The 22,917-nt window shown below is 50.1% G+C and overlaps 1 protein-coding gene across 1 annotated transcript; it reads right to left on the minus strand.

Moving 5' to 3' along the window:
* Positions 1-10,556: 10,556 nt before the first annotated feature.
* On the minus strand, positions 10,557-16,074 carry LOC311581070 (serine protease 40-like). Its single transcript, XM_084753026.1, has 5 exons — positions 15,854-16,074; positions 15,123-15,300; positions 13,307-13,581; positions 11,402-11,571; positions 10,557-11,011 (listed from the first exon to the last, which is right to left on the minus strand). Exons 1-5 carry the CDS (start codon positions 16,011-16,013, stop codon positions 10,688-10,690), a joined length of 1,107 nt encoding a protein of 368 aa, XP_084609152.1. The 5' UTR covers positions 16,014-16,074; the 3' UTR covers positions 10,557-10,687.
* Between the last annotated feature and the right edge of the window lie 6,843 nt (positions 16,075-22,917).

A 22,917-nucleotide genomic window follows, 5' to 3' on the forward strand; every position in this document is an offset into this window, starting at 1 on the left:
CCTGTGATTTGTCCTATGGATCTGAGGCCACATTCACTGTTTGAGCCTACTTGGCTGACCCCTGGCCAATAGACCACAAGTGTGAGTCTCCTTTTACTCTGTTTTCTCTTCCCCTCTGTGCCAGGCCTGCCTTCCTTCAGACCCAGAGGCTCCGGAAGGCAGAGAGAGTCTATCACAGCGTGCTATGACCTGAGGCTGGGGGCTCCCAGGGCTCCCAATGTCATTGATGTGCATGTTTCCCACAAAACTCCTGAGCGGGGTTAATTTTATGAACTGGATAGCAAGGTGGCCCAACATTTAGTTAAACATTTTTGTGGGTAGATTTTAAGTGTGTGTGTGTGTGTGTGTGTGTGTGTGTGTGTGTGTGTGTGTGTGTGTGTATTTGGAAGGGGACTTGTGTGGGCCACTCTGAATCTAACCTAAGTTTTGATTCTCAGTCCAGACATAGTCACCAAGAGGAAAAAGGAATACTTTCTCTCTCCCCAATGTCAAAATGCGAAGACAGAAGATATAAACAGAAGAGGGACCCCAGAACAGCACACTGGGGAATCTCTTCCCTAGAGACCCGGAAGCCGGAAGAGAGTCTGGGTTCCTGATTCTTTACTATTTTTTACCGGGACTGGAAGCCACATGTAATGACACAACTGAAACTGAGAGGAGGCACCCGGACATGGGGTTAGGCCAACTCATTCTGATTTTTGCTTACATCCTTGAAAAACCTCCCAGCCAGGCATAGGCATAGTGGCACATGCCTTTAATCCCAGCACTGGGGAGGGCAGATGTCTGTAAGTTTGAGGCCAACCTGGTTTACAAAAGCAAGTCCAGGACAGCCAAGACTGTTACACTGAGAAACCCTGTCTCGAAAAACTAAAATAATAAATAATAATGATGATGATGATGATGATGATGATGATGATGATGATAATAATAACTATAATTTTTAATTAAAAAATAAAAGAAAGGAAGAAAGAGCTCCCAGGCAGGAACAAGGAATTTGGAATAATTTAAATCTGTGTTCCTGGGCTGTCATCACTCATAATGGTTCCAAAATAAACCAACTATCATTTATCACCTTGAAGATGAGAGCTGTAGTCTTTGCATAAACAATCATGCCACAATGTGGGGCTCCAGGAATGATCCATTTTCTTCTTTCTTTATTTATTTACTTACTTACTTGTTTGTTTATTTTTGAGGCAGAGTCTCTCTATGTAGTCCTGGCTCTCCTAGAGCTCGCTGTATAGACCCAACTGGCCTGGAAGTCACCTCCTGCATCTGTCTTCTGACCACTGGGATTAAAGGTTTGCACCACCACATCCAATCCTATTTATGATCCACTTTCCTGGGAGGAATTACCTAAATAGGATCCAGATACTCACATGAGCCATTGAGTCCTGACCATCAGACGGGTTGGTGATGAGTGGTTTTGGGGGTCTGGACCTCCCTTGCTTTGGTCAACAGTCCCTTTTTTAATTCTGAGTTGATAAATCAAGGATTCTAGCTTTATAGATACCTTTTTTTTTTCCTTGTCTGCTTTCAAAGTATAGGTTTAGGCTATCTAGTTTGCATGCTTTGAAAGCATTTTTGTCTAGATACTTGGTTTGGGGGTTTTTTTGTTTGTTTGTTTATTTTTGTTTTTTGTTTGGTTTTTGTTTTTGTTTTTTGCTTACTTGCTTTTGAATCTTTAAAGGCATTTTGGATTTTTGTTTGCCTTTGGAACCTTGAAGGCATTTTGCTTTCTGTTTACTCTGTTTTTTGTCTTGGTTCTTTGGCTTTGAATTTTTTTTAAATAACTTATTTAGTTTTATTTTATGTGCATTAGTGTGAAGGTGTTAGATCCCTTGGAACTGGAATTACAGACAGTTGAGAGCTGCCATGTGGGTGCTGGGAACTGAACCCAGGTCCTTTGGAAGAGCAGGCAGTGCTCTTAACCCTGAGCCATCCCTCCAGCCCATAGCTTTGAAATTTTTTATTTGAAATGTTTTGATTTATTATTTGGCTTTTATCTCCTGACATTCCTCCTCAGATGAATAATTATGTGTTTATCTTTAGCTTAGGGATTTTATGAGCACCTAATGAGAAAGACCCAAAGGCAAGAGGAGCTTGTTGCCTCCCACCCAAAAATCTGGTAGTGTCAGGGAAACACATCACAGCATGCAGTGGTCTCAGAGGGAAACCCAACACATATACGCCATTCCTGGATCAGAGGGAACTTTCCTGGCTCATTCAAGAAGACATGTATGAGGGACTGGTCACTCAGTGTGATATACATGAGGGACTGGTCACCCAGTGTGGCGTGTATGAGGGACTGGTCACCCAGTGTGATGTGCATGAGTGACTGGTCACCCAGTGTGGCGTGTATGAGGGACTGGTCACCCAGTGTGGCGTGTATGAAGGACTGGTCACCCAGTGTGATATACATGAGGGACTGGTCACCCAGTGTGGCGTGTATGAGGGACTGGTCACCCAGTGTGACGTGTGTGAGGGACTGGTCACCCAGTGTGACGTGTATGAGGGACTGGTCACCCAGTGTGGCGTGTATGAGGGACTGGTCACCCAGTGTGGAGTGTATGAAAAACTGGTCACCCAGTGTGACGTGTGTGAGGAACTGGTCACCCAGTGTGACGGGTATGAGGGAGTGGTCACCCAGTGTGGCGTGTATGAGGGACAGGTCACCCAGTGTGACGTGTGTGAGGGACTGGTCACCCAGTGTGACGTGTGTGAGGGACTGGTCACCCAGTGTGATGTGCATGAGAGACTGGTCACCCAGTGTGATGTGTATGAGGGACTGGTCACCCAGTGTGATGTGCATGAGAGACTGGTCACCCAGTGTGGTGTGTATGAGGGAGTGGTCACCCAGTGTGGCGTGTCTGAGGGACTGGTCACCCAGTGTGGCGTGTATGAGGGAGTGGTCACCCAGTGTGGCGTGTATGAGGGACTGGTCACCCAGTGTGGTGTGTATGAAGGACTGGTCACCCAGTGTGACGTGTGTGAGGGACTGGTCACCCAGTGTGGCGTGTGTGAGGGACTGGTCACCCAGTGTGGCGTGTGTGAGGGACTGGTCACCCAGTGTGGCGTGTGTGAGGGACTGGTCACCCAGTGTGACGTGTATGAGGGACAGGTCACCCAGTGTGACGTGGATGAGGGAGTGGTCACCCAGTGTGGGGTGTATGAGGTACAGGTCGCCCAGTGTGACGTGTATGAGGGACTGGTCACCCAGTGTGGCGTGTATGAGGGACTGGTCACCCAGTGTGGCGTGTATGAGGGACAGGTCACCCAGTGTTGCGTGTATGAGGGACTGGTCACCCAGTGTGACGTGTATGAGGGACTGGTCACCCAGTGTGACGTGTATGAGGGACTGGTCACCCAGTGTGATGTGTATGAGGGACTGGTCACCCAGTGTGATGTGTATGAGGGACTGGTCACCCAGTGTGATGTGCATGAGGGACTAGTCACCCAGTATGACGTGTATGAGGGACTGGTCACTCAGTGTGATGTGTATGAGGGACTGGTCACCCAGTGTGACGTGTATGAGGGACTGGTCACCCAGTGTGACGTGTATGAGGGACTGGTCACCCAGTGTGACGTGTAAGAGGGACTGGTCACCCAGTGTGGCGTGTATGAGGGACTGGTCACCCAGTGTGGCGTGTATGAAGGACTGGTCACCCAGTGTGACGTGTGTGAGGGACTGGTCACCCAGTGTGACGTGTATGAGGGACTGGTCACCCAGTGTGATATACATGAGGGACTGGTCACCCAGTGTGATGTGTGTGAGGGACTGGTCACCCAGTGTGGCGTGTATGAGGGACTGGTCACCCAGTGTGACGTGTATGAGGGACTGGTCACCCAGTGTGGCGTGTATGAGGGACTGGTCACCCAGTGTGACCTGTGTGAGGGACTGGTCTCCAGTGTGATGTGTATGAGGGAGTGGTCACCCAGTGTGGTGTGTATGAGGGACAGGTCACCCAGTGTGACGTGTGTGAGCGACTGGTCACCCAGTGTGACGTGTGTGAGCGACTGGTCACCCAGTGTGACGTGTATGAGGGACTGGTCACCCAGTGTGATGTGCATGAGAGACTGGTCACCCAGTGTGGCGTGTATTAGGGACTGGTCACCCAGTGTGATGTGCATGAGAGACTGGTCACCCAGTGTGGCGTGTATGAGGGAGTGGTCACCCAGTGTGGCGTGTATGAGAGACTGGTCACCCAGTGTGATGTGCATGAGGGACTGGTCACCCAGTGTTGCGTGTATGAGGGACTGGTCACCCAGTGTGACGTGTATGAGGGACTGGTCACCCAGTGTGGCGTGTATGAGGGACTGGTCACCCAGTGTGACGTGTATGAGGGACTGGTCACCCAGTGTGATGTGTATGAGGGACTGGTCACCCAGTGTGGCGTGTATGAGGGACTGGTCACCCAGTGTGGCGTGTATGAGGGACTGGTCACCCAGTGTGACGTGTATGAGGGACTGGTCACCCAGTGTGGCGTGTATGAGGGACAGGTCACCCAGTGTGACGTGTATGAGGGACAGGTCACCCAGTGTGACGTGTATGAGGGTCTGGTCACCCAGTGTGATGTGTATGAGGGACTGGTCACCCAGTGTGATGTGTATGAGGGACTGGTCACCCAGTGTGATGTGCATGAGGGACTGGTCACCCAGTGTGATGTGTATGAGGGACTGGTCACCCAGTGTGACGTGTATGAGTGACTGGTCACCCAGTGTGACGTGTATGAGGGACTGGTCACCCAGTGTGATATACATGAGGGACTGGTCACCCAGTGTGATATACATGAGGGACTGGTCACCCAGTGTGACGTGTATGAGGGACTGGTCACCCAGTGTGATATACATGAGGGACTGGTCACCCAGTGTGATATACATGAGGGACTGGTCACCCAGTGTGACGTGTATGAGGGACTGGTCACCCAGTGTGACGTGTATGAGGGACTGGTCACCCAGTGTGATGTGTGTGAGGGACTGGTCACCCAGTGTGACGTGTGTGAGGGACTGGTCACCCAGTGTGAAGTGTATGAGGGACTGGTCACCCAGTGTGGCGTGTATGAAGGACTGGTCACCCAGTGTGATGTGTATGAGGGACTGGTCACCCAGTGTGGCGTGTATGAGGGACTGGTCACCCAGTGTGGCGTGTATGAAGGACTGGTCACCCAGTGTGACGTGTGTGAGGGACTGGTCACCCAGTGTGACGTGTATGAGGGACTGGTCACCCAGTGTGATGTGCATGAGAGACTGGTCACCCAGTGTGATGTGTATGAGGGACTGGTCACCCAGTGTGATGTGTGTGAGGGACTGGTTACCCAGTGTGGCGTGTATGAGGGACTGGTCACCCAGTGTGACGTGTATGAGGGACTGGTCACCCAGTGTGGCGTGTATGAGGGACTGGTCACCCAGTGTGGCGTGTATGAGGGACTGGTCACCCAGTGTGACGTGTATGAGGGACTGGTCACCCAGTGTGGCGTGTATGAGGGACAGGTCACCCAGTGTGACGTGTATGAGGGACTGGTCACCCAGTGTGATGTGTATGAGGGACTGGTCACCCAGTGTGATGTGTATGAGGGACTGGTCACCCAGTGTGATGTGTATGAGGGACTGGTCACCCAGTGTGATGTGCATGAGGGACTGGTCATCCAGTGTGATGTGCATGAGGGACTGGTCACCCAGTGTGGCGTGTATGAGGGACTGGTCACCCAGTGTGACGTGTATGAGGGACTGGTCACCCAGTGTGATATACATGAGGGACTGGTCACCCAGTGTGATATACATGAGGGACTGGTCACCCAGTGTGACGTGTATGAGGGACTGGTCACCCAGTGTGATGTGTATGAGGGACTGGTCACCCAGTGTGATGTGCATGAGGGACTGGTCACCCAGTGTGGCGTGTATGAGGGACTGGTCACCCAGTGTGACGTGTGTGAGGGACTGGTCACCCAGTGTGACGTGTATGAGGGACTGGTCACCCAGTGTGATGTGCATGAGAGACTGGTCACCCAGTGTGATGTGTATGAGGGACTGGTCACCCAGTGTGGCGTGTATGAGGGACTGGTCACCCAGTGTCACGTGTATGAGGGACTGGTCACCCAGTGTGACGTGTGTGAGGGACTGGTCACCCAGTGTGAAGTGTTTGAGGGATTTGTCACCCAGTGTGGCGTGTATGAAGGACTGGTCACCCAGTGTGATGTGTATGAGGGACTGGTCACCCAGTGTGATATACATGAGGGACTGGTCACCCAGTGTGACATGTGTGAGGGACTGGTCACCCAGTGTGATATACATGAGGGACTGGTCACCCAGTGTGGCGTGTATGAGGGACTGGTCACCCAGTGTGGCGTGTATGAGGGACTGGTCACCCAGTGTGATATACATAAGGGACTGGTCACCCAGTGTGACGTGTGTGAGGGACTGGTCACCCAGTGTGACGTGTATGAGGGACTGGTCACCCAGTGTGACGTGTATGAGGGACTGGTCACCCAGTGTGATATACATAAGGGACTGGTCACCCAGTGTGACGTGTGTGAGGGACTGGTCACCCAGTGTGGCGTGTATGAGGGACTGGTCACCCAGTGTGACGTGTATGAGGGACTGGTCACCCAGTGTGGCGTGTATGAGGGACTGGTCACCCAGTGTGACGTGTATGAGGGACTGGTCACCCAGTGTGGCGTGTATGAGGGACTGGTCACCCAGTGTTTTGAGCACTGTCACTCTTATGTAAATGTGCAGAATAACTTCAAGACTTCATGGGAGAAGAGGATCTCAGGGTTAAAGCTAAGAAAGTCAGTCTCAGAAACAACACATAAAACTGACCCAAAACACATGTTCCCCAGCTAGCATAGACAGGCAATCTTTCAGAAGAGAGGATTTGTGTGTGTATCTATGTGTGTGTGTTTGTGTGTGTGTCTCTGTGTGTGTGTGTGTGTGTGTGTGTGTGTGTGTGTGTGCAAATATAAATATTTATGTATGAGGAACAAGGTTTCTGAAAAGGAAATATCTGAAGATAAGACATCATCTGGAGGGGCTGGAGAGATGGCTCAGAGGTTAAGAGCACTGACTGCTCTTCCAGAGGTCCTGAGTTCAATTCCCAGCAACCACATGGTGGCTCATAGCCACCTATAATGTGATCTAATGCCCTCTTCTGACATGCAGGTGTATAGACAGAGCAGTGTATACATAATAATAAATAAATCTTTAAAAAAAAGACACCATTTGGTATTCTTTTGTTTGTTTGTTTGTTTTGTTTTGTTTTTCAAGACAGAGTTTCTCTGTGTAGGCTTAGCTATCCTGGACTAGCTTTGTAGACCAGGCTGGCCTCGAACTCACAGCGATCCACCTGCCTCTGCCTCCCGAGTGCTGGGATTAAAGGCATGCCCAGCTCACCATCTGGTATTCTAGCTGGTGTTTTATGTATGATAATTATTAACTTGCAAGGATTTGGAAAAATAGGGAGAAACATTTACTGCCTCCAAACTGGGTTGTCTTGCATGCTTGAAAAGTCCTAGGCAATGAAAAACAACTTTTTAAAATCACAAACAGGAAGTTCACTCTAACTAAAATGTAAAATGATACAAAATTAGAAATTGATAAAGCCAGGTGTGGTAGCACACGCCTGTAATCCCAGCACTCAGGGAGGCAGAGGCAGGCAGATCTCTGTGAGTTCGAGGCCAGCCTGGTCTACAAAGCAAGTCCAGGACAGCCAGGACTACACAGAGAAACCCTGTCTCAAAAAACAAAGAAAAAAGAAAAAAGAAAAAGATAAGTTCAGGAGGAGAGACACTCAAGCGTCCAGCACCACTACGCTGAGTGCATCCGTAATGGAGAGAGGGGAAAGAGGGAGTATGGGGGGGGGGGATGGAAGACAGGGCAGAGCCAAGCAGTTCCTGCACTGTGGAGAGGGGTGGCCAGGAACTGTGATGGTGGCAAGGAACAAGCCGGTATGAGGAGCCTGCACAACCACCTGGGACCATGCTGGTGTCTGGACCCAGCCTGCCACCAAGGGCCATTTTGGATGTCAGTGGCCTGGGCTGCCTCCTGAGGGCCATGCTCCCACACGGGGACACACTGGTTGGCGTGGCCTGTGCTCCCATCTGAGGTCATGGCCTGGGCTGCTGCTGAGGGCCATGTCTGGCTCTGTGGTCTTGCTGCAGCTGGAAACTGTTGATGCCCAAGGCCATAGGCCGTAGGAATGTCCCTGGTCTGGGCTGCTGCCTGAGGCCATATTGGTGTCCAAGCACTGTGATGAGCTGGTCCTGCCCCCTCACTGGCCACCACACTCAGGAGAGCTGGTCTTGCCCTTCACTGGCTTCAGTACTTGGGAAAGTAAGCTTTTTGGGTTTTTTTTTTTAATGTATTTATTTGTTATTATGTATACAGTGCTCTGCTGTGTGTACACCTACAGGCCAGAAGAAGGCATCAGATCACATTACAGATGGTTGTGAGCCACCATATGGTTGCTGGGAATTGAACCCAGGACCTCTGGAAGAGCAGTCAGTGCTCTTAACCTCTGAGCCATCAGGAGAGTGAGCCTTGAACCTTGAACTATACCTGAGCAGCACAATAGAGCTGGCCCTGGTGGCAAGAAGGAGAGAGAGCTGGCCCTGAGGACACCAGAGCAAAAAAGTTGACACCACCATGTAGTGGAGATAAATATGTTTTTGTTTTGATCCCAAGTGTGGGATGGGGAACAGATTTGTGAAATAGCAGGAGATGTTTATCCACTAGAAAATGAACCACCTCGTGGGGGGTGGGAGAGGGCTTGGTTTTTGCCAGATAAAACACATCCTAGTACAGACTCTGAGAGGACACATATATATATATGCCCAAAACAAGAGGCTGGGTTTTTTCTGGGTCTTGGATTGCTTGACTGTTCACTGCTCCACTTCGGCCAAGGCTCCGGTCCCAGTTGCTCCAGGTTCCAGGAGCAACTTTAGTGGAATTGCTGGTCTGCTGAAATCCTGCTGACTACGCCAGGGAAATTGTTCCCAGGAACTGATACCCAAAAGCTTTCTTTCTTGTTTTCCTTAATCTCCTTTCCCTCTTGTTTAGGCTAGTCGGGTTGTAAGGGAGGTACGTTCATTTAATGAGTTCATAATAAAGTATAATTGTTAAGGAAACTGAGCCAACACCACCCCTCGCCTGGGCCAAGCAGAAGGGCTGGTCCTGGCAGTGAGGGCATGGGAGAGCTGGAGGGCTGACCAACTCAGCTTCTCCCCTGGCTCAGATCCAGGGCTCTCAGTTGGCCCAACCCAACATCCATCCATCCCATCAATGAACTGCTGGAGTCGGCTGGGTGTTCTAAGGGGCTGGTCCTCCAGGTGCAAAGCCGCAGGATCTCCATGGTACTGGGCAACAAGAGGATTGCCGAGAGGAGTTCTGGGCTAAGACCTAGTGTTCATAGGATCGGAGAAGCCAGAGGCTTCTCAGCCACCATCCAGCAAGCAGAACTCACCTGCCATTTGATCTGCCGGTGATAACCTGTGCCACCTGCAGGCAGAGCAACAGGCCAATACACCAAGGGCTGACACTATTGAAACCATGAGACAAAATAATAGCCTTGCCTCTTTATACGTGCATTTCCTCAGGTGTTTGGTCATAGTGATGGAAACTTAGTAATAGAGCCAGAACTCATCCTAGGCAGAGGAAAAGAAAGGAGAGAGGGAAGGAGGGAGGAGGACCCGGCAGAGGGAGGAAGGAGCAGGATGCACCCTGGGAATCTTGAATTAGTGGCAGAGGGCTTTGAACTGGGCATAGTATGCTGATTGTGCACATAAGAGTTGTATTGTTCCCACTTGCTGGGATATTCAAACAGGGCTGGAAAGGATTGCTCAAAGCACCCTGGTTTCTCTCAGGGCACTCTGGGTCTGCAAAGAGCCCAGTGGTTCCTTTATCTGCAGTTCATGCTGAAGGGTGAAACTGCTGTGGAGCCCTAGGGAGCTCCCACACAGACTGACGAGGGGTGTGGTGACCCAGATAGGTTTGCAGCGCAGCTCGGTGCTAAGCCAAGTCCTTCCCAGGTCTGCCAAGCCTCAGCCAGCGCAGGTTAAAGCAAGCCCACAAGGACTGTGTGCCTATCAGGCGCGTGGTGGGTTTGGAGTAGGGAGGTGTAATATTAGCGTGATTGCTGACCCTTACAGCAGAGCTTTGAGGGTTGCTGTTGAGATGTCAGCCCTCAGGGCTCCTCACAGTTCACGGTCAAACTCCCTAGAAGGCTGCTGTGACCTTGGCCTTGCAGGATGCTCTGCGTGGCTAAGCTGGGGCTTGCTCTGGGAGCTGCTGCAGCCACCTGGTGAAGACTTGGCCCAATACAGTGGCTCATTCTTCTGAAAGAACGCACAGCCCTGAGGGGCAGGAGCAGGCCATAGTCTCTGGAAGCCAACTGGGAGACAGTTGGCTCCTGCCTTGGTAGGCCAGCTCCATGGCCGTCTCACCCACTATCCCTGCCCAGGAAGGACATGGTTTTCTGAGATTGGAGACCTGGAAGCCTGATGGGACACAGAGGGCGGGGTATGCTGATACGGGACAAAAGAAAAGGGATCCAAAAGTTTCTTTAGTTGTTTTATTGTCAGGCCTGCAGCTTGTGTGGCCTCAGATGGACAGGTGAGCCCACAGATGGAAGCATGCAATGTGGTGTTCGGTGAAAAGGCTGGCAGACCATCGTAGCTGGCATGGCTCTGCGGGCCCATCACTGAATCCTGAGCCAAATTGATCGCAGGAGGAGAACCTGAGCGGATATCAGTGTTGTGAAGATCCTGGGTTTGATGGTAGTGCCAGCACTATAGCCCCTCCAGCTGATGAGAGATGAGGCGGTTTCCTCAGCAGGTGCCGAGACGGGGTCAGCGTCAGGAGTAGCTGCCTTTTTCTTCTTGATCCAGTTAGAAAAGTGGGAGACCTTGATGAAGATGTTGGGGCTAGCGATTGGGTCCAGACATGCTGTGGTCCACCTGGCCAGCCCTACCACATACCAGGAGTCATCCAGTGAGCAGACAAGGGGACCCCCAGAATCTCCCTGAGGAGAGAGAAGACATAGGTAGTAGGAAGAAAGGAACACACATTGCCCAGGACAGAGAGGACTCACTGGGACCAGAGATCTCTACTGCTATCTTGAGTGGCAGTGCCCTTGGGTCTGTCTAGGCTTTTTTTTTTTTTTAAATAAAAACATAGGAGTCTCTCAGGTCAGTATCTTCAGGGCAGGATGACAGACTTCTATATAATAAAGCTGCAAAGGGGTCTTGTATAATACCTATCTAGAACAGCCACAAACATGTGGAGCTGACCATCTGCTATCTGTCTCACCACCCATACAGGAGAGGACCTCTGAGGACACAGGGGATGACTGCTGGCCAGGATTAGAGAGATGACTGAGCTCACCTATACCGCTTGGGCCACTCCCACTTACCCGACAAACGGACTTTCCATTGCTGGGGTCCCTGGCACAAATCATATCTTCTTTTATAGCTTTATAATGAAGGGTGCTGGTTTCCGGAGTCTGGAAAAAGGCTTCGCATTCCTTGTCACTTATGAGGAAGACCTCTGCTTCCTGCAGAGGGAAGGGTGCTTGCAGGAACTCTATGGGAGAGGGGTCAGTTGTGAGAGGCAGCTGAGGGAAGACCCAGCCCCCCCCCTTTCCAGGATGATTGCTGGTGGGGGATAGCCACTCAAGACCACAGTGGCAGGGAGGGCCACCCGTCGGGGTCGCAGTGACCAGGCAAAACGACATTCAAGTGCAAGAGTGAGGGTCTGTGGAAGGCGGGACCATGCAGAAAGTTAGTGACTGCAAAGGCCCAGCATTGGATGGAGAAACTGGGTGCAATAAAAAATGGGGCCCCAGGAAGACCTTCCTCAGCAGGCAAAGGGACCAAGGCTACCCCCTGAGGACACAGAAGCCAAGGAAGGAACAACTCAGCTTTCAAACAGCTCTGGCTGTTTGGACAGCTCTGTGTGTCTGCCTCAGGCTGGAAGCAGGGACAGGACACGGGAGCCTGTGTGTGGCGGTGGCATAGGACAAGGGCCAGAAATGCTTAGAAGAAAGGCAAAGAAACCAGCTCAATCCGCAGGAACCACTGGGTCTGGAGGTGGTTCCAGGTGCTCACACAGATCTGGCCTGGGGCTGCCTCACGGGAGCGAAGTGGCAAAAGTGTGGCTCACTACACGCAGGGGCCACTGTGGACATCCTTCAGTGGTGGCCAAGGGATGCCTGCATGTAGCAAACCCAAGCCTGGCCCTGTGGTCAGGAGGGGGCAGAACAGAAGATGGCCACCCTAAGAGCCAGGTTCTCTGTGCCCTGAAAGCTGCCCCAGCCCACATCTTCCCTCTGTGTTTCCACTCTCATCCCCTGACCTGACCAGGAGCCCTACGTACCCAGGCACAGCCCCTTAGAGACTGAAAGCCCATCTCTTGTAATGCTGCGGATCCAATCTTCTGGTGACTAGCCTGAGACTGACACTGAGGCCAGGAGCAGGAAGGAGGACCCTAGCCCTGACCTCAGAAGACCTCCTCCCATCAAGCCTCCTCAGGGTTCCTTTGCCAGACTGTGACCCTACATTTCATGTCAAACTTACATTGACTCTATTAAACTTGCCGTTACAGTGTCTTAAATCAAAAGCTTTCCTCCTGTGTAAAATCCTTGCCCAGGTAACCTATACTCTCAATCTAAACAAACACAGTTGTCCCTTGCTGTCAGCAGGCATTTCCTGTGGCCCAGGACCCCAAACTCCACAGACACTGAGTTCTCTCTGTGTGGAGCACGCAGAGAACCTGGGCATATCGCCCTGCACACGTGAAATCCTCTCTAGAGGACGCGACAGCTGACGTGAGGCAAGCGAGAGTCGCCGTTCTGTGTTGTTTAGAGAATGAGGACTTGGCGACCCACTCCCCAGTACTAAGGCTTTTGGTCCCCGGGTGTGTGGGTCCGTGGATTCAGATCCACGTGTACACAAGGGCCAATTGTAAAAGCTGCTAGAACAGCTTCCTTGCCTTAAGGGATGGACAGTGGGGTTCAGAGAGGTGAATGCTCCCCAGTTTAAACACCCCAACCTGCCCCTTGCCAGGGAGAGCAACTCCCTCTCATCTTAAAGATACCCAGTGTCTTCCCTGGCCAGGGTAGCGCCCCCACTGTTTGGTGCCCATGGTCGACAACACTCAGAACCCTGAATCTTGGGCATCTTTGGGTCAAAGAGCCCCACACTTCTGATCTGAAAGGGGGAGGTTTGCTTCTGAAGCAGAAACTGGGGTTCACCAGCCCTGGGAAGGCCTCCCGTCCCTTGCCCCCCACCCCCACCCCGTTCGCCTGCCCTGTACTCACCATCTTCTCTCAGCATTCCCCAGCCGCTTATCCAGCAAGGCTCATCCGGGGGCACCTTCGTGCTTTCCTCCGGGACACAGGCCGGGAGGATGTGGGAGCTGTACTCCACAGGCCTGTGAAGCTGAATCAGGGCAATGTCGCTCCCCTGAGCGTGGAACTTGCTGTAGTTCTCATGCACGATGAACCTATTGACCGTCATCTGCCGGCTGTAGTTGGTCGGATTGCTCAGCTTGCTGTACCCTAGCAGGATCCGGTAGTCAGATGGTTTTTGAGACCTAGTGGGGGGGGGGGGCGGGGAGGGGGAGGCAGCACCTCTGAGTGTGGAGTCTGCACTGTCACCCTGACTGCCCGACCACCCTGCAAGCAGCCATACCACATGTCCCATCATAGTCCTCCCCTCCTAACAATGGGGTGCTCCTTCTCTTGAAGGGCAGGATGACCTCTAACAGCCTGAGGACTTTGGTCCTTTGAAGGCCTCCAAGCACTTCTCCAGCAAACCCTAGTATCCGAGGAGCCGTGGATTTCATTCCTGTTAAAGAAAGTTCTGAGGTACATCCAACAGCTCTGCTTCATCTTGGAGGTAGAAAGTCTGCCCACTCCCAGGCCTGACCAAATCCCTCTTAAGGCTATTTAAGAATTTGTTTTTCCAGGATGGAGAGATGACTCAGAGGTTAAGAGGCCTGGCTGCACTTCCAGAGGCCCTCAGTTCAATTCCCAGCAACCACATGGTGGCTCACAACCATCTATAATAAAATCTGGTTCCCTCTTCTGGCCTGCAGGCATACATGCAGGCAGAACACTGTATATATACATAATAAACAAATAAATAAATAAATAAATATTGTTTAAAATTTGTTTTTCAGGGCTGGGGGAGATGGCTCAGAGGTTAAAAGCACTTGCTGCTCTTTCAGAAGTGCTGAGTTCAGTTCTTAGCAACCACATGGTGGCTCACAACTATCTAGAATGAGATCTGGTGCCCTGTTGTACTGTGCAGGTAAATAATATAGTCAGAACACTGTACACATAGCAAATAAATAAATCTTTTTTTTTAAAGGGGGAGCTGTTTTTCAGAACATCTAGGAAGACCTAAAAGGAAAATTATAGTTCCTAACTCTGGTCTTTTCCTCCTGCCCCTCTATTTGAGGGATGGCATGCTAGGGAAGGACCTCGCTCAAAGGCAGGGCAACAGCACAAGAGGATTCCAGCTGGCAGCAAGCTATCCCAGAACCAGGCCCAGAAGGAAATGGCTGCCATGTGTTGGGGGGGGGGGGAATGGCTTGATGTATTTTAATGCTAATTACTGCTTGCTGTCTCTGTGACCCACTTTTTGCTTAATAAAAGCCATCCCACCAGGGCAGGGCAAAGCAGATAGGTAGGGCTAGGAGAGAGTGGAATTCTGGGAAGAAGAAAGATCCTCAGGAGGAGGGAAGAGAAAGACCTGAGGAGGAGAAGGCCGCCATGGGTTAGATGGAGGAGAAGCACATGGCTGGTGTGGATGGGGAATCCGGCCCAGATGAAGAACATTAACAAGTATTTGGGATTATGGATGGGAGGTAGCTTGATAGAAATTATTAGAAGCAGATGGCATGGGATTGAGGCAGGGATCCCATACCTGCCCCACTATGGGAAGTAGCTTAGAGGATTAATGTCTTCCCTGCCCCAGGTTAACAAAGGCGATTTTAAAGTATAACAGGTGTCAGTGTCTTAATGGATTGCTAGCCAGGCATACTGATAATACTGGTAATTCTGATAATTTTAAAACAATAGCCGTGCCTCCTTCACGGCTAGGGGGCCCTAAGGGGGGGGGAACACACACCTTTGTAAGCAGTGGGCAGCACTGGCCAGCCAGTTTTTGTCGATGAGAACTGCTCCACAGATGTGCCTGCCTTGAAAGAGCAGACTGGCCTGCCATGGCCACCGCTGAAGTCTTGCCATCTGACCACCAAAGATCTTCCCTTGGAATTTGTTCTTGCCACATACTGTGGAGACAGTCCCTGCCACGGGGCACCTGCACTCAGGATGCATGTGCTTGGTGCCCCCAAATGTCAGCATCAGCAGGACCCAGGGGGGACACAGTGGCCTCTCCTCTCTGTTCTCAGGTGGGTACCCATCCAAGGTCCAGGAGGGGAGTGGCAATGCTCACGTGACAAAAAGCCTTGTGGATAGTGGGGTGTCAGGCTGAGAGCCTCTCAGCAAAGCCCACAGAACAGAGGTGAGGACAAGGAGGATGTCGGTGTCAGGCTCTCCTCAGACCTCATTAACTTGGAGAGGCAGAAAGGAGATACCGTCTGGGAGCCATGGTCTTTTGGGTGGATGTGCCCTCGCATCTCAACCCAATAAAAACTGTGGTGCAGCCTCAGCATATGACCTTGACCTTAACTGAGGGGTCTAATCATCAGTGGGAAAGAGTATACTGTATGGGCGCCCCCACTTCCAAAGCCTCACCTTCATTGTAAAGACGGGCATACCCTCCCAACGGCCTGTGTGCCAAGAGAAAGGGAGGGGATGTGCCCGCCAAATATCCTGCCTCCTCTCGGCATCATTTACCTCCCGACTGCATTGTTGAGCCTTTTGGTGTGGGTGGGGTTCCTGCTGGGGTCGTGTAGTTCTGGACAGGTAGTGGCAAGAGGGTACAGAGAAGGAGAACAGCAAGCAGGCAGGCTCCGCCCCCGCCCGGGCCTGATTGCTGGGCCCTGGCGCCCCACATCGCATCTGGCCAGCCTGTCTGGATCCCAGACAGGACCGACCAAAAGCGCGTGCAGACAACCGCTGACTCCTGGCAAACTGCCTCGCGGGAGGCATCTCTCGCCCACCCCGACCTCGCGGGAGCTGAGCAAGTGTGCTGTAAACCTAGGTCCATGGGAGGCAGTCAGTTCTGGAGCCGGACTGTCCTCAGTCTCTTCTCTCTGGCCTCCATGGACACATGGTGTCTCCTAGGGGCGAGAACATTCACTGCATCCCAGAGTTTCCCCCAGTTTCGTCCCATTAGGACACGCACTCAAAAGAGTCTCATCGCCCAGGCTGACCTGTCGTGTCACCACCGTCCATCTCATCGGCCCAAAGTTCACAGAGTCGCCATCTACCTCCTCTGACTGGCTGCGGAAGAGGGTCCCTACCACTAAAATACTGCCCTAGAGCGCAGTTCTAGAAGTCAAACATTCCCAACGTGCCTGCTGGGACTGGTATTAAATAAGTTATGTTCGTATGCAACAGATAGTTGGGCAATGGAGAAAATAGAGAGAAGGTGCTGGACTAAAGTGGGTTTTATGCTGGGCAAACTCATTAAAGTTCAAGGCCTAGGAAAACTGCTGCTGCTGCTGCTGCTGCTGCTTCCTCTTTGTCTTCTTCTTCTTTTCCTTCTCCTTCTGCTTCTCCTCCTCCTCCCCTCTTCCTCTTCCTCCTCCTTTTTTTTTTTTAAGCAGAAAGTAACACACATTTGCATTTGAGCACATACTCAAGTTCCATGCGAGGAGAAACAAGGCAGATTGAAACAGGGTGTGCTTTCTGTGTGTCCCCAGCATTGCTTGGGGGGCAGTTTTGTAGCAATGCCTAGATGTGTCAAGCACTTCGTGGTCACTGTGTGTGTTTCATCAGGCTTTCCAGCATCCATATATAAAGTACTTCCTACTCTGCTTTGGCCACCTAAAGAGACAAAAGTGAGGCAGGGCTCTGAGATACACGCCATGCCCTCGGCTTTGATGGAGACCTGCCTGTGAGGAGCACTCACTCTCCTGAAGTGCTTCCAGAATAGGCACTGAGAAATTGCTTTTAATAGAAAGCATTTCATAGGTACATACAGTAACTTAGCTCTTCCTTCACAGAGAACAATAAGTAGTTTTATTCTGAAACAAACATCAATCAATATGGTCCACAAACCCAGACTCAAGTTTCCCAAAATGACATGTCCCATGGTCTAAGACGTTACATGAACTTCATAGTCACAAAACAAAAATATATAAACCAATGTATTTACTAACTACAGTGGGGAGGATAGTAGGGAGGCACTCACTATAAACTCAAGGTCCTAGGAAAAGCTGTGTCGGGGTTAGCGTCTACAAGGGTGAATGACTGTGCTGGGCTTTTCCAATTTGACCCAAACTAGAATCAGATGGGAGGAGGGAAATTGCCTCTATCAGATTGGCCTGTAGGCAGGTTCGTATGGCATTTTCTTGATTGTTGATTGATGTGGCAGGGCTCAGCCCACTGGGGACAGTGCCACCCCTGGGCAGGTTGCCCTGGGCAGTAAATAAGGCCCATAATCCCAGAAGTAAGCCAGTAAGCAGCACTCCTCCAGGGTTCCTGCCTCTGCTCTGCTTCCACCCCCGTCCTGATTTTCTTCCGTGAGAGACTGTGATCAGTCAAACAAACCCTGCCTCCCCGAGTTGCTTTTAGTCATGGTTTAATCACAGCAACCAAGTACCAAGCTACTAGATTGAGTGGAACTTCCAAAATTATTATTTATTATTATTTATCTAATAGCCACAAAGACACAGAGGTGGAAGATCAGTGGCTAGTAATAGGGCCAAAGGTAGCCCAAAGGGGGACTGGCCAGGTGGGTCGGCACCAGAGTTGGGTTCCCAATACCCTCATTTGGCAGTTCACAACCTGTAACTCAAGCTCCGGGGGATGTGACACCTTTTTCTGGCCACTGTAGCAACTGCACTAGTATGTGCAAACCCTCACACAGACAGACACGTACACCTATACATAATTAAAAGTGAAACATGATGGTTTAAAAAGTGACTCCTTGTGACTGTTTTTTCCCCCTCTGCAGTTATAAAAACTTTCATGAAACTTACTGCATTGGGATATCATGTTTGGAGTAAACTGAATCCATGTTCTTGGGCCATAGTGACTCATATTTGGCTCCAGAACAACACACACGCACACACGCACGCACACACGCACGCACGCACAATGAGTCTCTTATGTAGTTTCTAGATCCTGTCTAGTGCCAATTTTGTAACAGAAACGAGTCCCGATCAGCAGGGAATTCAACCAGGTGCTCAGATGGAAAGGAGAAAGTCTTTATTAGAAAGACAAGCCAGGCAGTTGAGCTTATGCTCTAGGAAAGACCAGACCCCAGTTACAAATTCACACGGCACATATAGGCTTTCACACTGGTTACTCTAACAGTTCCAGCATTGTTCACTGAGGTCTCCAAGTGCTCTTAGCACCTCATGGCCACTGAGGGGGAAATTCCACTGCAATTAAGCATACCAAGCTACAGCACCACACTTCCTCACACCACGAACTTCTAGCCCTGGAACTCACAGAGACCCGCCTGCATCTGTCTCCCTAGTGCTGGGACTAAAGGTGTGGGCCACCACCGCCCAGCGTACAGTACAATATTTCATTACCAATATTTTAATATAGACTTTGAGCACAAGGACTAGGTTAAAGAGAGGTACTCAGAGAAAGACAGACAGACTGTGGCTCCTTAACTGAGCTTCAAATAAGCACCAGCCATATCCGCTATCTCGGTGGCTCTATAGTGCCTTGGGTGGGATTATAACCTGATAAAATAAAGTCAAGAACCACTAGAGTGACACATAGGGGCCTAACAGGTGTCTTTTCCTTAAAAATGGAGTTTCTGGTGGCATTTCTAGGCAACTGCAGGTTTATATCTAATAAGGCAGACAAATCTTTAACAAGTTAGCGGTACTGGAATGGTGTGTGTGTGTGTGTGTGTGTGTGGTGTTGTTAGAAGCAGGTCTGGGGATGTCTCATGAAAATGATCACACAGTCCAAAGGCAGAAAGTGTTATTTCTGCAGATTATGTAACCATGCCTAATCAAACATCAGGCAATCAGGCCCAGATGGATCTTAATTCCTAAAGCAAAGCAGTCCCTGTGCCTTTCTCCAAGTGGTCACAGCTCAGCCTCACAGGCTTCCACTGACTTATGTTCCTGTAATTTTTCCTGTCTTTCTATTCAGCATCAGGGTCACCTGCTGACCTGTGTGCACAGGCATGTGCGTGTCTTGGGAGGTCTTCCTTAGAAACTGGTAAGACCTAACCTATCTTGTACCCCTCAAAGATAACCCATCTTCCCCTGCGCGTCTTACCAAGCTCTGTTCCAGACTTCCGAAGGGCACCGAGGATGCTCCATTATCATTCCAAATCTGCAGTCACTTTAGACCCCAGAAACAGCAACCCATCAAAGGACAGATCGCCCTCCAGGTGAGGAAGTTGTTCTTGATGACAAGGCTGCACCCTGAGGAGCTATAGTCATTTCCAGTTTGTCCCCTCAAACAATAAGGACTTCCTAGGGCCACCTTGCAGAATCAAAACTGAACCAACCGTCAACCAGACCACAGCTTGACGGCCACTGCATAGCTGTGCATACCTCTTGACCTCTGCCCCAGTTCTTACGTTGGAAGCCCATGGCATTGTGAGAAAACAAACTTGGGGGTCATTGGACCACTCTATCTGTTCATATTGATTAACCCTCCTTCCTCTGCCTTTCACCGTTATTCATCTCTTTAATTGGAATCCTATGACAAGTGGCAAAGTCTAACCTAACAGAAGTGGCAGAGCCAAGACTTTGGCCCCAAAGCTGTTCACAGTCACTCTGACAGCATCCTGATGTCTTGGTCACTCTGTGGCTCGGCAGGGACCTGGCACTGTTAAATATGATGGCGGCGGTAAAACAGCACCAGTGAGCCTAGAAAGAAAGTGACACAGATTCCCACCATGGGTGTGATTTATAAAAAACTGAGAAGGCTGTAAAACCATGGACTCAAGATGGGGGGACATTAGATAGAAATAATACAGCGTGTCAAGATTTATACATGATGGGCCTTAAAGGAAAGAAGAGGCTTCCCTTTAAAGCCTGGGAGGAGGCTGCATTAAGAATCAAAATTAGCCCTCAGGAGGCAGAGGCAGGTGGATCACTGTGAGTTTGAGGCCAGCCTGGTCTACAAAGTGAGTCCAGGACAGCCAAGATAACACAGAAAAACCCTGTCTTGAAAAGCAAAAAAAAAAAAAAAAAAAAAAAAAAAAAGGTCAAAGTTAAAGGTGGGAGGGAGGAGAGGGAGCATGCCTCCATGATAAAAGCCAGAGGAGCCTTTTCAGAGAGCAGCCTTCATTCTAGAACAAAACCCCAATCAGTCTTCCTCAAGAGAATTCAGCCACTCCCCAGAACAAAGATAAAACATAATAAAATAAAAATATGTCTTTTTTTATGTAACCTTTTAGGCATGGCAGGTAGTTTCCCATCATGTGATTTAGTTCCTCGTCGCAGCAGATGTGGCAAGGATCCTGGAGGGACCAGGCATCATCAACGGAGAACTATCCATTCTGAAGAGAAGACTGCTTTTTTGATTGTTCGTTTTGCTCTGAGACAGGATTTCTCTGTGTAACAGAGCCCCTGGCTGGTCTATGCTTCCTCTGTAGAGCAGGATGGCCTCGAACTCACAGAGATCTGCCTGCCTTCGCCTCCCCCAGTGCTGGGATTGAGGGGCATGAGCCACCTCGGCCCCACCCCATGGACTGCTTGGAGAACTGAGAGAGGCGTGGCTTGATTCAAGCGATAGGATCATCCCTGGCGGGACAGAATGTGATCCAGCACCATTAAACCTAATGACAGGAGCTTCGTTTCCAGAGTCCACATGGTGGAAGGAGAAAACATACTCCTTCGCTCCCAATCTAAAGACTTCTAAGCACGACTCTCCTCTCAGAAGCCTTTACCCTTGCTCTCTGACAAGCTCTCTTCCTCCCCGACTGCCTTCCTATTCTTAGAAAGTGGTTCATGGTGGTTCATTTGGAAAGTCCTCTCCACACCAAAGCCTTGAGTGCCAGTCTTGCCTGGGAGATCTCTGAAAAGATCAGGTTGGGCTGCTACAAGTGACAGCACAAAGGGCATAGAGCCAAACCCCGCCCTGCCTCTGCTGGAAATCGAAGACTGGGATGGTTTCTTTGTGCTTTCAGCTTTAAAGGGGAGTGAGTTTTTAGAGGAACACCCCTCAGGCGATAAATATGCCTGTGTAGATTAAAAAGTCTGATCAGAGCAAAGGAGATATACAAAGTGAAGGCGGAGATGCCAGGCTTTTATAGCAGCTACTTTGACGGTAGGCAAGGAGCTAGGGAATTGGAAGAGGCAGCAGGTCCCAGAAAGACAACTTACAACTTTTAAATGACAGCACGACCTGAAGGAATCCACACACTGCTTGCTGCTGCTTCATGAAAATGAACCAAAAGGGCAGCTGGCAGCTGAAACTGACCACTGAGCAAAAGTGTCAACTGAGGCCACAAACACAATCAGCCATCCATTCTTGGCTCAAAGATAACAAAAGATAAACATGGTCCACTCATTTAGCTACCTTTCTCCTACCACAAACATCCACCCCCACAAACTAGTCTTTAACTGGCCTAAAGTGAAAAACCAACAGCAAAAATATGGTAAATTTCCCAGCATGGTGGCAAATGCTTTTAATCCCAGCACGGGGGGGGGGGGGGGGGGGGCAGAGACAGGCGGATTGCTGTGAGTTCAAGGCCAGCCTGGTCTACAAAGTGAGTCCAGGACAACTAAGATAACATAGAGAAAAACTGTCTCAAAAGAAGAAGAAGGAAGAAGAAGAAGAAGAAGAAGAAGAAGAAGAAGAAGAAGAAGAAGAAGAAGAAGAAGAAGAAGAAGATAGTAAATTATTTTCCCATGGTATATTAGTAATTGTACTATTGCTGTGAAGAGACATCAATGACCAAGGCAATGCGTATAAAAGAAAAAGTTGAGACTTGCTTACAGTTTTATCATGGCAGAGAGCATCATGGCGTCATGCAGGTAGGCAGGCAGGCTCTGGAGCAGTACCTGAGAGCTACAGTCTGATCTGTAGGGGGAAGGGGGGTGTTGCATGGGCTTTTGGAAGCTCAAAACCCACCCATGGTTACATACTTCTTCCAGCAAGGCCATACTTTCTGATCCTTCTAATTTGATCAAAGAGTTCAACTCAATGCTCTAAGCATTCAAATATATGAGCCTATGGGGACCATTATTATCCAAAGCACCACACATGGCTGGGGCGTGGGGAGTGGGCTATAGTTCTCTCACAGAAGGTTCATGCAGTTTTATGTGACTACCTTTAAAAAAAACTCAAAGAACAAATACTCAAGAGTCCCACACTATTCTCTCTGGTGTGCATGCCTCCAAGTGTGTGTGTGTGTGTGTGTGTGTGTGTGTGTGTGTGTGTGTAGACAGAGGTTGATACATTCAGTCATGCTCCACCTCGTATTTTGAGGCATGGTCTCTCACTGAACCTGGAGATCACAGATTTGATGAGGTTGTGATAGAAGAGCAGAAACTTGAAAGGCAGAATGAAGATTAGCATGTGAAAGAAGCCAAGTTACAGAGAGAGCCTGGCAACCCGTTCTTACCTTGATCTCATCTACAGAGCAAATGTGAAACCAGAGGGCTGCAACATTATGGCCAGATGTGTCCACTCTTCGGAGTTCCCTCCACGTCTCTGTCTCTGTCTCTGTCTCTGTCTCTGTCTCTGTCTGTCTGTCTGTCTGTCTGTCTCTCTCTCTCTCTCTCTCTCTCTCTCTCTCTCTCTCTCTCTCTTTCTGTCTCCTCCTCCTCCTCCTCCTTCTTCTTCTTCTTCCCTCCCTCCCCTCC

Source organism: Acomys minous, assembly GCF_964271855.1.
Source record: "Acomys minous genome assembly, chromosome: 13".
NCBI classification, from domain to species: domain Eukaryota; kingdom Metazoa; phylum Chordata; class Mammalia; order Rodentia; family Muridae; genus Acomys; species Acomys minous.